The sequence below is a fragment of the Helicoverpa armigera genome, chromosome 3 (genome assembly GCF_030705265.1).
Source record: "Helicoverpa armigera isolate CAAS_96S chromosome 3, ASM3070526v1, whole genome shotgun sequence".
Lineage (NCBI taxonomy): Eukaryota > Metazoa > Arthropoda > Insecta > Lepidoptera > Noctuidae > Helicoverpa > Helicoverpa armigera.
In genome coordinates, this window is record NC_087122.1 from 1,858,643 (window position 1) to 1,872,806 (window position 14,164).

Genomic DNA, 14,164 nt, shown 5'->3' on the forward strand with positions numbered 1-14,164 from the left:
ACCCCTCACGCTATGAGTGCAACGCGACGGTTAACTTTGTTCGTTCTTCTGTACTAAGCCCTTTATGTACCAAGTCCACGATAAGTCTTGAACAATCTCGCAGCCCCGACAATGCTAGTATAGCAGAAGCTTCACAGCGTCTTCTTGACTCCTTCATCAGCGGAGATTCACAGGCAAACATTAAAAAATCATAGCAATGATATCGCTTCATATACGTAGATAGGTATATGTTGCATCAGTTGTAACCTATTGTTTACAATTTTGTGGACTACAGCAAATGATAAGGCTATCAATAATATGTTAAAGAATGGAATATGTGGGAAGCAAACCCGAGATAGGTACAGGGAGTTATCGAACGATACCCTGTACTGAAAATTTTCCGACCTACTTTTTAACTTACCCCTTCATAGCCGAAATAGCTCAGTTGGGAGAGCGTTAGACTGAAGATCTAGAGGTCCCTGGTTCGATCCCGGGTTTCGGCAACATTCTTTTTATGACTTAACCTGCTAGGTTTTAATTCGATGTCCCTATAATGTAGTTATACTTACTTAGCTTTGATTTTACACCTTCACAGCCTTGTAAGTTCGGAAAATAACCTCACAAACTACACTGCAAGTTGCATTTTTATGTTATTTTGAGGGCTTCATCCCTTGATGGACGTACCTCGCTTGGAACAACAGCAATAGCCGAAATAGCTCAGTTGGGAGAGCGTTAGACTGAAGATCTAAAGGTCCCTGGTTCGAACCCGGGTTTCGGCAGATGATTATTTTGTTTTACACCCCTTCCGCCACCAATTCTAATCTTTGATTTGTTTGAAAATGCTACTGAATCTTAAGAAGCCTTATGGGTCCTCCTCATACAAGCCTCAAATGATATAGGTATCTTATACATAATTTACATATCTCCCAAACACTAGCTCCGAATAATTAGGTGCAATATTAACATTCTCGTTGAGTACCTAGTGTAGTTTGAATATCTGAACGCGCAGACTATCGGTCGATCTAACAACACCTGTGGCGATCACGTGCAGATATGGCAAACGTGACGGATCGCACCATTGTGCTCATTAGAAATATTGCTAGCTAAGTACATCTGCATACGCAACAACTCTGGGTCGGGATTTCAATCTTTGTTAATCAGGGTATGGCTGATTAGTTTGCGAGGAGTTTGAGCCACTGAGCTTTCTTATTTGTAGCTTACTAGCACTTTATGCTAGTTGATAGGTTATCTACTTTTAACTGCCCATTGGTTTCCCGGGTTTCGCCAGCCTGTCTGCAAAGCTAGCCAAGGTTTTGATTACCGGTCGGTTGGATCATTGCCCGGCTAATCGCTTTGTTTTAGGAACTTTTACAAAGCCGCCCGCAGTCTGGATGTTGTCGGTGTTATACCCCCGTGTCTAGGAGGACACGCAAAGCTTTTTAGTTCCAACATGTATAGTTACCGAGTAACACACAGTAGCAGGTGTTGTTACAATTTCAGCTAAAAGCCGTAAGGTGGATTTGAGAAAGTCCAGGGCTAGTCAGGTAATTGTCAAGTAACCTGCAGTTCCCTCTATGAGAAGTCTAGTTTGTCGTATGTAATAAAATAGACTAAAAAAGTGATATATTTTAAAATATTTTAATAACACAACAACGACAAGATTGAAAATTGCTTGGTTGATTCCTGACTACGAGTAGTTGAAGAAGTTTTTAGTAGGTACCTAGTTGGGGGCCTTTTTCTCTTTATGGATCGGAATTTTATTTAGCATATTAATATGAATTGTACGTTATTTCTGCACATCATTCTACAAAATAACTTCAAGACTCGCACGTCCCCATCCCGAATCTGCAGCGGTGAAAGTAACACACGTAGTTTTGGCCAATTTTGACCCCTTTCGCACAGCCGAAATAGCTCAGTTGGGAGAGCGTTAGACTGAAGATCTAAAGGTCCCTGGTTCGATCCCGGGTTTCGGCAGATCATATTTTTGATAATCTATATTAACTTATTAATTCTTTTTTTCCGAATTGCCATATTCCGCAGTTATGGTGGAATCATACTGCATTCATGAATATAGCCGAAATAGCTCAGTTGGGAGAGCGTTAGACTGAAGATCTAAAGGTCCCTGGTTCGATCCCGGGTTTCGGCAGATCATATTTTTGATAATCTACATTAACTTATTAATTCTTTTTTTCCGAATTGCCTTAATCCGTAGTTGGGGTGGAATCATACTGCATTTGTGAATACAGCCAAAATAGCTCAGTTGGGAGAGCGTTAGACTGAAGATCTAAAGGTCCCTGGTTCGATCCCGGGTTTCGGCAACCTTTTTGTTTCAGCATAGTATGAGGTACGGTTAGTTTCAGTCTAAATAGTAGTGAACTATACTAACTTAAGATTTCCAGATGAGAGACTCCCGAAAGTATATCTCGATACTGGGGATAGTGGGTATGTTTGTTTGAATGAGCTAATCTCAGGAACTAGTATCCCATTTATCAAATAGACTGCAGGATACTTTTTGAATGACTGAGCAAAAAGTAAGTTTATCTAAATAATTAGGACCTAACCGATGATCAGGTTCATTATTTAAGTACATAACTACTCCAATAGGTACGGGTGACTCCCCATGTCCCAGGAAATCATAAAAACAAATATTTGTTTCACAGCATTCTAATTTGCGCAACAACTTTAGCACCTACATACGATGAAATAGAGTTCAGATTTATATTTAGCAGATTTCGTGATTAAATTCGATCGTTGTATAATGTCTTTTATGTTGTTCACAATAAGGTTGAAAATTAAAAATATATGTTGGAAAATGCTTGAAAATCTACTTCCAAAATTGACAAGAATGGTGTATTTTCTCACTTAGGTTCAAATTAAACGTTTAGTATGGAAATATAAATTGGTGTTGAATATGTTCTTAGTCAGTGATGTTCAAAGGATCAAAATGACACGACTTAGTGTAGTTTGTATTGCACTCCTCGTTGTTTGCGCTTATTTGGAAGTTGGTTATGCAGGTAATTCTAATTAATTATTTACTAGGATATAATTTAGCACTTTGCGTTATTTAAACATTACTTATTAACCTAACCTTAGGTATCTTAGGGAGAAGCTAAGTATTCGGTTTTTAAAGGTCAGTCTTTTGCAGCTTTTACTTTTCTGTATCAGTTGTTTCTGTATTTCTTATTATGAGTTAAGATCTGGTGGTTAAAAGATTAAAGCATAATACATACCTAATGTGAAAGATTCTGCATGAATTTTTGTGAAGACTTTTTAATAGATAGGTAAAGTTTTGTGTAGACCACTCAACGTTTCTTGGCTCAATTTTTTTTTTACAAAATTGTACCTAAAGTTACTCTTTTTTGTTCACAGCTCGCATAGCTCGTTCACCTCAATACTTTGGCGGTTACGGTCGTCCACCACCACCACCACCCCCACGTGGCTTCGGCCCCGGCTACGGCCCCAGTTTCGGCCCCAGCTGCGGGCCTGACTTCGACAGCCACCGGGGTCACGGACACCACAGCCATGGTCACCACGGCCATGACTCGAAGTACGACATCCCTGAAGGCGGTTCCATCAGTATTTCCAAGACTATTAGTATAAGTTCTGGGAACAATGCTCAGTCGAGTGCTGGGTCCAGTGCAGGATCAGGCAGTGGGTCTAGTGCAGCATCAAGTGGTGGATCCAGTTCTGGGTAAAGTTAATAAATCTGGGCGAGTGAACCATCGAATGATAAAGGCAAATGATGTTTAAGTTTTGAAGATGTGTTTGAAATGTGTTGATTGCTTTGTAAAAATAAATGTTTTTGTTTTTTTATTGGTTTTTGTTTTATTTTCCCTTATTAAGTAAGATGCCTCAGAGATAAAGTGTTATAGTGTTAAGAAAAACATAAGTTTTGCACCGTAGACAAAAACCGTCTTAAATTAATTCAATGTTTGCTCTATTCAGTAGGGGAACATATTATTCATTTGCAATTACTTTAGTTACTTTACTTAATTTTTCTCTTTTAATGATACCCTCTGAGCTGCTTAAATGACTTTTGTCTCAACTGACCTAACAAATAGGGATTGTATAATATGAACAGTCAAAATGCAATATAAACAGATCATTAAAAATATCTCCATGTTGTGCAATACTATCAGGATTTGATCAGCCATGAACTTGTAGTTAACACGTATTTGTCAATATTTCTGCTATATAAAGCCTAAACCGCAGAGGTGCAAAGATTTTCTATTAGACCTTCATAGCCTGTTGTTTGTTTGATTTCAATCAAGATGGATACATCAGAACTTTACATGACTGGTTACAGATTATAAGAATACTTGGATTAATTGACAGAACTAAACATGACTTGGAGACCTAGAGAGAACGAACGCGGTAAACATAATCTGCCAACCCCAAATAACTTGGGAACAAGATAGGGAGAAGTAGAAGAATACTAACCTGGATGTAACGAGCTTATCAACAATACCTTCGTAGAGGTATTTCCAAAAATATAAAATGTAACCCAAGACCAAGGCCTGCTGAACAAGGTTGCATATTTTGCAACCATCAGGAGAAACCAATATAATAAGGATTTTCCTATTTAGAAACGAATTATCACAGTTACGGTGTGTTAGAATTGTCACTTACGTTGTATATTTGTACTGCCATGGTTCGATATAAACTGTTGTATCGTTGAGAACAGATCAGTTGTTTGTTGTTTAGACAATATGGCTCGTCTCATGTGGTTTGTGATTGCTGTGGTACTTGTAGCTGGTTTTGAAAGTAGTGATGCAGGTAATATTGGAAAACTGTTTGATAATAAACTTAAAATTAACTTTACAAGTTAATTGTAAGCGAATCATCATCATCATCATCCTCCGAGCCTTTTCCCTACTATGTTGGGGTCGGCTTCCAACGAATGATGTTGCAATATCTTTGAGTTACCAGAAGCACCTATCAAAACTTATTTGTTTTCTATCCGCTAATGACTATGTTCTAAAAATGGACGCGAAAACTGATAAAAATACTTACTTAAATAAAATTTCAGTACCTACATATCTTAATCAAATCGTGATTTTTTTTCTCTGTCCAAGCCATTTTAAATGATTTAGAGGAAAAAAGTTATATTTATTTCTCACTTTTCAGCACTTCGAGTAGCAAGATCACCACAATTCGGAGTGTTTGGTGTCGGAGGTGTAATTGGCGGAATCTCACCGTACCCTGGAGGTTACGGTCCTGGCTACGGTCCTGGCTACGGTCCTGGCTACGGTTACGGAGGCTTTGGGCACCACCATCATCACCACTTTAGATATGGATACCCCGGCTTTGGGGGCCCCGGTTACGGTCAGCCCGGCTTCGGTGGACCCGGATTTGGTGGGCCCGGTTACGGTGGGCCTGGTTATGGATACGGTGGTAATCCGGGATTGAGTATATCCAAAAGTACATCAATTAGTTTTGGAAATGGAGGTGGTGCTCAGTCCAGTGCAAGTTCAAACGCTGGTGGTTTCGGAAAATGATATTTATGTGAATTATACAAAAAAACCTGTGATTATGTTATAATAAATTACTTTGTATTAAAATGTTGTATTTATTTTCTGACTTTTACATATTGGCATAAATAAAAGAATAAATATATCTAAGCCTAAGTGTAATAAATAAGCCAGACCTGGCTACATGTTAATATCTACATATAATGTTCACTACTTGTACCTCGATGGCGCAATGGTCACCATGCCGGACTGCAGGACCTGAGGTCCCGGGTTCGATTCCCGGTTCGGTCGACATTTGTGTGATGCTGATGAGCATGCTTGTTGGCCGTGGTCTGGGTGTTACAATATGTATTTATAAATATGTATATGTCACCGTAAGATTACAAACATCGTTAGATTACAATCTATCTCGAGAGATTGTAAACTGTCGAATTATTGTGAACCGTAACATCTGATTGCAATTTAACGCATTATTTTTCGCTATATTGTAATCTATCGATGAGAAATTGTCAAATTGTCAACTGTCCGAAAGCTCTCCCTGATTGGTCAGTCTTTTTGTAAGATCGACCAATCACGACCAGCCGTTCTGTTGCCATGGAGTTCCCGTAGAGTTAGGAATGAATTTGTGTTTGAAGACAAACTACCTAATTGTTTTGTTTTTTTTTTTTATAAAAGTTTCTTATAATTTTCCAATTTCATTTAAATAAAACTACTTTTACGGATTTTATCGCGGTCGGTTTTAAACGTCGGGATTAAATAATATAATATAACCGCGATAAAATCCGTAAAAGTAGTTTTATTTAAATGTCTAATATTCGCGTAAGTGTCAGAAATCAATATGTTTCCAATTTCAATTTGTATTTGAAGAATAAATATTTCGTTACAATTTGTTCTCTCCATATGTCAGGAATATTAATTACATCCTCGTACTAAATAATAAATACTTGAAGAATTTTTGAAGAGCATTTATTTTATTTAACTGACACCTCTATTTCATTCCTAACTCTACGGGAACTCCATGGGAACAGAACGGATTATTGGTCGATCTTACAAAAAGAATGACCAATCAGGGAGAGCTTTCGGACAGTTGACAATTTGACAATTTCTCATCGATAGATTACAATATAGCGAAACATAATGCGTGAAATTGCAATCAGATGTTACGGTTCACAATAATTCGACAGTTTACAATCTCTCGAGATAGATTGTAATCTAACGATGTTTGTAATCTTACGGTGACATATATATGTAGCTATATGTAGTTTATCAGTTGTGTTAGCACCCATAACACAAGTTAATTAATAACTTACCATGGGGCTAAACGACCGTGTGTGAAAAGGTGTCCCGACATTATTAGAACTTACATGATGGGACAGAAGCATCGAAAAAATAATGTAATATACTCAAACAGCTAAGCAATGAAGCAGTAAGTAAGTAAGAATAGTTTTAAAGTTAGGTTTAAGTGAGAAACCTTCGTCCATCAGAACCCAAAATATAGAGAATTAAAAAAATAAATATTCTGTGAACTTAAGAAAAGCTAATAGTGATATACAAAGGACAAACACTGTGTGGCTATTGATTGAGATGGTTATGCCAATGTTACTTTGTACGTCATCACATACATCATAGACCACAGAGGGGTTTCCCAATTATCTAAGGGTCGTTGGCCATCATCAGTAAACACAATTATAAATAGGTACATACCTTTACAGGTCTGGTTACATGACGGGTCCGCCTAACCGATCTTCAAACTTCTACTTTCATAATTACATTTTCAGGTTTTAGACACAAAATAACAAATATAGGGCTGATTAACTAGAACTTTGGAAAAACAGTACTCTCTGTATAGCGGATCTAGGTACTCAAAAATGCCTAAACGATCTACAAGAGCAGCAAGAATCCATATATCTTTCACTTTACAAAATAACAAAAGTCTTAATATGTATCTCGCTATCTACAGTTTGATTCAATACAATGGAATATTTGGAAGATGCTAAAAACAAGATACCTATAGATAATGTCATTGACATAAACATGCCATGCCCTTTAGGTGCTAATTAGATGATAATACCTACACCTACAATACACAGGTTTAATACATGATTTCCTGATTACCTAAGCCAAGTTTGAAGTGAAAAACGAATTGCAATAAAGTTAACGAATAGAAAATAAGTTCGTTATAAACAAAGTTTTATTAAGAGCTTCCATTATAATTGGTCAAGAATTACACTTAAGTAGCAAGTACATACATAAGACATGACATTATAATTGACATATTTACACTAAAAATTAAAACTATTACTATATGCACAAACTAAATTATTCCCTACAACTTACGTACAAACTAGAATAAAAATAAAAGGGAATAAAAAACCAAAAACGTGCCCAGAAGACTGGCCGCATTGCTATTCAATAAATATAAATAAGTAACGAATCTTAGAAGATCCTATAATTCCAATTACAAAAATAGAAAAACCGCAAGGAATTTCCAAAATATGTAGAATTGTGATCAGGAAATTACCGGCGCAGGTGTGAAAATTGGCACCCGATCGACTTCAATCAATATATAAAATGGTGTACACTTATGTTTTTATTTCAGTATTCAGTGACATTCGTCTACATTTACATACCTACATACTTACAATATGGCTCGTCTTGCAGTTTGTGTTTTGGCTATTCTAGTCTTAGCTAATGTCTCAACCATTGACGCAGGTAATTTTTATTTGTTTCTGTGTTTTTAGGTTTCAAGTAAATTAAGTTCTAACTTCTTACTCAGGAAACTTGTCTATAACTTAGTCAAATAATTTCAGTGTTTAATTAAAATTGTTTCATATAAGAATTTCGGATTTTCACTTTTTCACAAACGAGAATTTTCACCGACAAGAATTTTCACAAACGATTTAACTGATACACTCTTAGCTCTGTTAAGAGTCCGTGGGTTTACAAATTATTGTCCTTAAAAATTCATTTAATACACATATACTAATTGTTCCTATTTTAATTTCAGCATCACGTCCAGTGAGATCTCCACAGTTCGGAGGCGGTGGCGTGGGAATTGGAATCGGCATAGGTGCTTTCGGAAGACCCGGCTTTGGCGGCCCAGGCTACGGAGGCCGCGGCTTTGGGGGTCCCGGCTATGGTGGCCCCGGCTTTGGGGGCCACGGTTTCCACAGACCCGGCTTTGGAGGTCCAGGTTATGGATATGGTAACAATGGAGGATTCCCTGGTTCATTCAGTGCTTCGAAGAGTTCATCAATCAGTTTTGGTAATGGAGGGGGATCGCAAGCTCAATCTAGTTCTAACGCTGGTGGATTTGGCAAATAAGACTGTGGCTCAAGTGTGTTAAAAGTTTTTTGTATGTTTTGAAATAAAAAAAATGATTTTATAAGTATGTGTTGTGTTTTTATTAATATGTAAATAAATAAATTGTAGAGGTATATATATAATTTAGGTATCTAAACCTATGGAATATTACAATGCTGAAGTTTGTTTGTTTGCTACGTCCGACACGAGTATGGAACCACTGGCGGAGGCTCCTAATTTTATAACAAAGTATCGCTTTGCAAACAATATACTTACTCCTCATTGAAACAAAAACAAATATTAAAAATACATTTAGTTAGGTCTTGCTTTTCCCTTACTATATTCAACGGACATTAACGTGTCTTACGAAAACAGCTCCTCAAATGTTGTAACAGCCTTTTCACATAGGCAGACTTTCTGAGTATTGCCCGATTTGTATGGGCGGTGCGGATGAACCGAGTGGTAAATCCGCTCGGAAAATCGGCCCGTGTGAAAAATCTATTACACTGTTGTCATTCGATTTTTGACAATAGTACTCCATAACCAACGAGATTGTTGTCCTATCAAATAAATCGGTAAGTGTTAAAATTCTCACTTGGATTCTATTTTAGGATTTCCTATTACAGACCAATAAAAAGGGGAGTATTGAGCAGTTTTGTATCAGTTGTTGTGAATCCTTCAACATCGTGCAACATGGCTCGCTTAACATACTGTCTGTTGGCTGTTCTAGTCTTAGTTAGCTTGTTTAGTGTTGATGCAGGTAATTATTTTTTATTAATCTCAAATTTTCTATCCTATTTTAGGAAAGACATGTCGGGAACAGTACTGACGGTAAACTTATTATAGGAACCACTGTGAACAACGAGAAACTTTTACTCACTGACATAAAGTTTAGTTGGGAGGCAATTTTCGAAACAGAATCGTAATAAGTTTGTCAAAATTGCTGACCTTCTACAATTTCAATGTTTTATCATCGACACCATTTTCAACCAGAACAACAAGTAACAAGCAGAAGCAGGGTTTTCCAAGCCTCTGAACTTTGTTTAAAAGCTAGTTTCCTCTTTTTTCAGCGCCACACCGTGGCTCACAATTCGGTGGCTACCACAACCAGGGTCCTCAGCGGCCTCAATCTGGATCCTTCAGCGTTTCCAAGAGTAAATCCATCAGCTTCAGCACCGGTGGCTCGTCAGGATCTCAAGCACAATCCAGTGCCAGCTCCCAGGCTGGTGGACGAGGATAAAGACTTTTAAAGAAGTTGTTTATGATATTGGATGTCGATTTGAAAAATAACACTGGCTTTTGTTTAATGGAATAAAGATGTTTGTTGCAACTTTTTTGTTATTTTATTTCCGAAGATGTAAGAAGACTGCGTAGATTCTACACAGTTGATGTTGAAAGTAGAACTTTGGGCATGATTAAGGATCTAGTTAGACTGGGCAAGAAAGTGTTTTTGAAGTAAATAGGCAATAAAATCTATCGAGCAAATATACTAGTTTTCTTTCCTATAGCCCTTACATCTAAGATCTATGATTGTATGTTTTACAATCTTATCTTTATCCAAAACGATACAGAAACTGTTCCCAAAACATGACAAACTTGAAGCTATATAACTACTTATAATATCAATAGAATAAACAGTTCTGCTGTCAACATTTTGGCTCATGGGAAACATTTTCTATCAATCAGGACAAGAGTGAATCGTTCCGTGTACCTGGTACAAATGCAAAAACCCCACCATAATTATTTCATAATATGTAAATCAATAAAGTCTCTAATGAAGTTTCATACAAAATGAAACTTATACATATGTGAAGGCAATTACACCATAATATACTCATCATCATCATCATCCTCCGAGCCTTTTCCCAACTATGTTGGGGTCGGCTTCCAGTCTAACCGGATTCAGCTGAGTACCAGTGTTTTACAAGAAGCGACTGCCTATCTGACTTCCTCAACCCAGTTCACCATATACTATTACTTCTTTTTTCCTGTTCAGACAAAACTCTTTAATTTTTGACACCGTGCATGTGATACTAGTGCGTGATGACCTCGCAGTTAAAACATCAGTCTAGATTATGTCAGGTAGTGGGGAGTTTCCAAGTGAAGCAATGTCACTATTCCTAAAGTCTAAAGTTATATTGAGCTTCCTAAGCGTATCCTGGATACCCACAATAAAAGGAAAAGATTGTTGTTAGAACCAGTTATCTGAAATCGCTTATTCGCCTTGAGCTTATGCTTATGCTCTCAGAATGAGAGGAGGCAGACCTGTCTTCCAGTGAGACAGCAAAAATATGATAAGTTTAGTTATGAATACTGTTTTCAGTGGTAAGAAGAACACTATTAAAAACTGTTATCTTTCCAATCGTTCAGAGAAGGTTAGACAAATCAAATCCCTTGTCTTACTGACGATTTAGTTATTCGATAAACATGAGATCACATTTATTTATTTATTTATTTATTACACTTTTTGCACACATTTTACACAAAAAACAATGTACAAAGGCGGACTTAACGCGTTCTCTACCAGACAACCTATAGGTGGAAGAGAAATTTCATGGCAGGTGCACTAAATATAAAAGACAAATCGAAAATATAAACGTACATAGACTTATTATACATACATACACATATACATACTTATATATAATATTAAAGAAACTTTAACATTGGTATTTGTCTGCTTTTTAAATTGCGGGTTCCTTATATACGAGTATTACCAGTCACAACACAAACGGCATAAAATCTAGAATCTCTGAAAAAGCTATCTCGTCTAACATTTTTTATTGTTGTTTGTCGCAGGGATATGATAAAAACGGGGATTTGATCAATTCCCTAACCAAATCCCTAAATTCCGAGGTTAATGGAATTCGACCTGAGGTCTAATGACAGGGTCGTAGATGGCATGATCCCAGTTTTAGAAGAAAAATAAACTTACACAGACATACTAATGTCTTATCAAGGCCATTTCCAGGAACCAAAGGAAAGAATCGTGAAAAGTCAATTCTTCTAAACTGGTTGTTTTCCAATTCGCACAAAATATCAAGTGTTTTTATTTACCAAGAATTCGCTCTTGTATATCAACATTGACAGCACACATCGAAATAAGACCAATATTTAAACATCACATGACATAATATTGTGATAAAATCCAAATTTCGATTTTGCTAGCAAAAGTTATGCTGCAGTACAAATATTTATGATATCAGTGTGAATTGTCTCACTGTTACCTTATGCGATATTTGTATTACCAATTTGACGGCAACTATCGTTTGAGTATACTATTCTTGGAAGACTGGGTTTATCACATCCTTCAGTAACCACGTATAAATGTTAGCAGCCGAATGATTCGCTTCAGAACAAGACTGATCTCTCGACAAGATGGCGAAAATTTTTGTTTGTATTTTGGCTCTGTCCGTTTTCTCGGCTCATTGTGCTGTTATCAAAGATGAAGGTATAGTATTTATTTCATCACAATGACCATTATTTAAATGCTTATTTACATAAGCGATAAAAATATTTTCAAAGACAATTTTCTGATTGCACCTACCGACTTCTAAAAAGTTTTTGGTTTGATGTTTATTGGTCTTTCTTTCTTTTTCAGATCACAAACGAGTCGCACGTTCACCATGCAGCACATGTGGCGGTCCCCCCGGACCTCCCCCTCCCCCGCCTCCTCCACCACCGCCACCATTCGCCCCACCAATTGCGGGCCCACCTGTATTCTACCACGCCACTCACTGGACGGGCCTAACTGATGATGGCCTTCAACGAGGAGTGTTCAGTGGAGCTTCAGCAGCCACCGGTGATGCAGCTGATGCCAACCAGGCTGCAGGAGAAGCTTTCTCCTTAGCCTCAAGTGGAGCATCTGCACGAGGAGGATTAGGCCTACAAGAACAGTCTGCTGATTTAAATAATGGGCAATTGTCTGAATTCTCTGGGGGATACGGAGTGAAATCTGTTGGTGGCTATGGAGCTGGCAGATCGGTTGGTGGCTCTGCTTCTCACTCTTCAAGTAGTTCTAGCTCATCCGGATCTGGTGCTCTGTCCTCTGCCAACTCTAATGCTCAGAGTTCATCTGGATCAGACAGCCAATCATCAGCTAATTCCAACGCTCGGTCCTCCGGCGGTTATGGGGGCCACTCAGGCGGTTACGGTGGCCACTCTTCGGGAGGTTACGGTGGAAAGGTTTCTGGAGGTTATGGTGGCCATTCTTCAGGAGGTTTTGACAACCAATTTTCCGGCTCCAACTCCCAATCTGCTAGTGGTAACGGCGGCCAATCAGGAGGCTATGGCCAGCAAGTTTCTGGAGGCCATGGTTCAGGAGGTTACGGTCAACAATTCTCTTCTGGCTTTAATTCCCAATCATCCAGTGGATACGGTGGCCACTCTTCTGGAGGCTACAAAGATGGAATCATTGATGGCCAGACCTCAGGAAATTATGATGGACAAGGATCCGGCAGCTTCAATGGTCAATCCTCTGTGGGCTTCGGTGGCCATGGAGAGAAAAAGAGCAGCTACCAGGAGTCTCACTACTCATTCCAAAGTGGAGGTAAGAGTCATGGTGGATTCGATTCACAATCTGGAGGCCAAGGTTTTGGCGGCAATGACCAGCAATCATCTAGCAACGCTGAATCTGGCAGCGACGGTGGACAAATCGACAATAAGCAGTTTGAATATGAAGGAAGCAGCCACAAGGAAGGCAGTTCCTTTGGGAATGGACAGTCTTCTGGATTTGGCTCTTCCAGTGGCAGTGGAGCCAGCTCTGGCTTTGGAGGGGGTGCTGGATATGGCTCAGGTGGTTCAAATGGCTTCGGATCCGGCAGCTCGGGAGGTTACGGTGGCTACTCAAGGGGTTCCTCACAGGCAGCTCTCAAGGGCGCCTTGGATCTGGCTGCCCAAGGCTTGCAGACTGCTGGACAGCAGAAGGCACCATGCAGTTCTTGTGGAAAGAGCAACTATGCTTTAAGTAACGCTAAGAGTTGGAATGGCAATGCCGTTGCTCTTTCTGTAAGCGGTTAGACAGTACCTGATTTTAATGCTATAAATTCCTGTGTTAATGTTTTTTGGATATTATTTTAATGTTTATGAGCATATTGTGATTGTTAATTAAGATACAATGTAGGTTATTTTTTTTGTTTACAATTTGATGTAAATATTTAATAAATAATGTTGCATGATATTGAATAAAATTTTAATGCATTAAAACTCATATTTTCATTACGAAAATCCTTTATCTTAAGGGCCAAGTACAGATAACAAAGCATAGATCAGTGCTTTGACTTAGAACACAAAGTACCGAGTTAATTTTATATCATTCTACCTCGTATTACCCTATACATAGCACATAGAAAGTACTTGATTGTTAACTAAGGCAGGTAGACTTAATGAAACAGTAGCAACTTCTGTGTAAC

The 14,164-nt window shown here is 38.2% G+C and overlaps 4 protein-coding genes and 5 non-coding genes across 10 annotated transcripts; all 9 read left to right on the forward strand.

Annotated features, from left to right (window-relative positions):
* The first annotated feature begins 409 nt into the window (after positions 1 to 409).
* Positions 410 to 482, forward strand: Trnaf-gaa (transfer RNA phenylalanine (anticodon GAA)). The gene has a single exon. It is a non-coding gene; the product is annotated as a tRNA-Phe (tRNA).
* A 203-nt stretch (positions 483 to 685) lies between these two features.
* Trnaf-gaa (transfer RNA phenylalanine (anticodon GAA)) lies at positions 686 to 758 on the forward strand. Its single transcript has one exon. It is a non-coding gene; the product is annotated as a tRNA-Phe (tRNA).
* Positions 759 to 1,880: 1,122 nt separating this feature from the next.
* Trnaf-gaa (transfer RNA phenylalanine (anticodon GAA)) lies at positions 1,881 to 1,953 on the forward strand. Its single transcript has one exon. It is a non-coding gene; the product is annotated as a tRNA-Phe (tRNA).
* Positions 1,954 to 2,052: 99 nt separating this feature from the next.
* Trnaf-gaa (transfer RNA phenylalanine (anticodon GAA)) lies at positions 2,053 to 2,125 on the forward strand. Its single transcript has one exon. It is a non-coding gene; the product is annotated as a tRNA-Phe (tRNA).
* Positions 2,126 to 2,224: 99 nt separating this feature from the next.
* Trnaf-gaa (transfer RNA phenylalanine (anticodon GAA)) lies at positions 2,225 to 2,297 on the forward strand. Its single transcript has one exon. It is a non-coding gene; the product is annotated as a tRNA-Phe (tRNA).
* A 535-nt stretch (positions 2,298 to 2,832) lies between these two features.
* On the forward strand, positions 2,833 to 3,792 carry LOC110377541 (ELL-associated factor 1). Its single transcript, XM_021336473.3, has 2 exons — positions 2,833 to 2,993; positions 3,349 to 3,792. The coding sequence occupies exons 1-2, from the start codon at positions 2,891 to 2,893 to the stop codon at positions 3,672 to 3,674; spliced, it is 429 nt and encodes a 142-aa protein (XP_021192148.3). The 5' UTR covers positions 2,833 to 2,890; the 3' UTR covers positions 3,675 to 3,792.
* Positions 3,793 to 4,218: 426 nt separating this feature from the next.
* LOC110377540 (keratin-associated protein 19-2) lies at positions 4,219 to 5,540 on the forward strand. Of its 2 annotated transcripts, none has more exons than XR_010278163.1 (2): positions 4,219 to 4,457; positions 5,107 to 5,540. XR_010278163.1 is itself a non-coding variant. In XM_064043592.1 (2 exons), the coding sequence occupies exons 1-2, from the start codon at positions 4,323 to 4,325 to the stop codon at positions 5,475 to 5,477; spliced, it is 402 nt and encodes a 133-aa protein (XP_063899662.1). In that variant the 5' UTR covers positions 4,219 to 4,322; the 3' UTR covers positions 5,478 to 5,540. The 2 variants fall into 2 exon arrangements, 1 of the variants encoding a protein (XP_063899662.1); XM_064043592.1 differs by having other exon boundaries at positions 4,219 to 4,353.
* Positions 5,541 to 8,095: 2,555 nt separating this feature from the next.
* LOC110377539 (uncharacterized) lies at positions 8,096 to 8,774 on the forward strand. The gene is made up of 2 exons (XM_049836695.2): positions 8,096 to 8,162; positions 8,458 to 8,774. Exons 1-2 carry the CDS (start codon positions 8,096 to 8,098, stop codon positions 8,772 to 8,774), a joined length of 384 nt encoding a protein of 127 aa, XP_049692652.2.
* A 3,273-nt stretch (positions 8,775 to 12,047) lies between these two features.
* On the forward strand, positions 12,048 to 13,827 carry LOC110377517 (loricrin). Its single transcript, XM_021336443.3, has 2 exons — positions 12,048 to 12,204; positions 12,355 to 13,827. The coding sequence occupies exons 1-2, from the start codon at positions 12,132 to 12,134 to the stop codon at positions 13,770 to 13,772; spliced, it is 1,491 nt and encodes a 496-aa protein (XP_021192118.3). The 5' UTR covers positions 12,048 to 12,131; the 3' UTR covers positions 13,773 to 13,827.
* The last annotated feature ends 337 nt before the right edge of the window (positions 13,828 to 14,164 follow it).

Coding starts and splice junctions, on each gene's coding strand:
- LOC110377541 (XM_021336473.3), top strand. CDS start 2,891: ATGTTCTTAGTCAGTGATGTTCAAAGGATCAAAATGACACGACTTAGT. Junction 2,994..3,348: donor TTTGGAAGTTGGTTATGCAG/GTAATTCTAATT, acceptor TTTTGTTCACAG/CTCGCATAGCTCGTTCACCT.
- LOC110377540 (XM_064043592.1), top strand. CDS start 4,323: ATGACTTGGAGACCTAGAGAGAACGAACGCG. Junction 4,354..5,106: donor ACCTAGAGAGAACGAACGCG/GTAAACATAATC, acceptor CTCACTTTTCAG/CACTTCGAGTAGCAAGATCA.
- LOC110377539 (XM_049836695.2), top strand. CDS start 8,096: ATGGCTCGTCTTGCAGTTTGTGTTTTGGCTATTCTAGTCTTAGCTAAT. Junction 8,163..8,457: donor TGTCTCAACCATTGACGCAG/GTAATTTTTATT, acceptor TTTTAATTTCAG/CATCACGTCCAGTGAGATCT.
- LOC110377517 (XM_021336443.3), top strand. CDS start 12,132: ATGGCGAAAATTTTTGTTTGTATTTTGGCTCTGTCCGTTTTCTCGGCT. Junction 12,205..12,354: donor TGCTGTTATCAAAGATGAAG/GTATAGTATTTA, acceptor TTTCTTTTTCAG/ATCACAAACGAGTCGCACGT.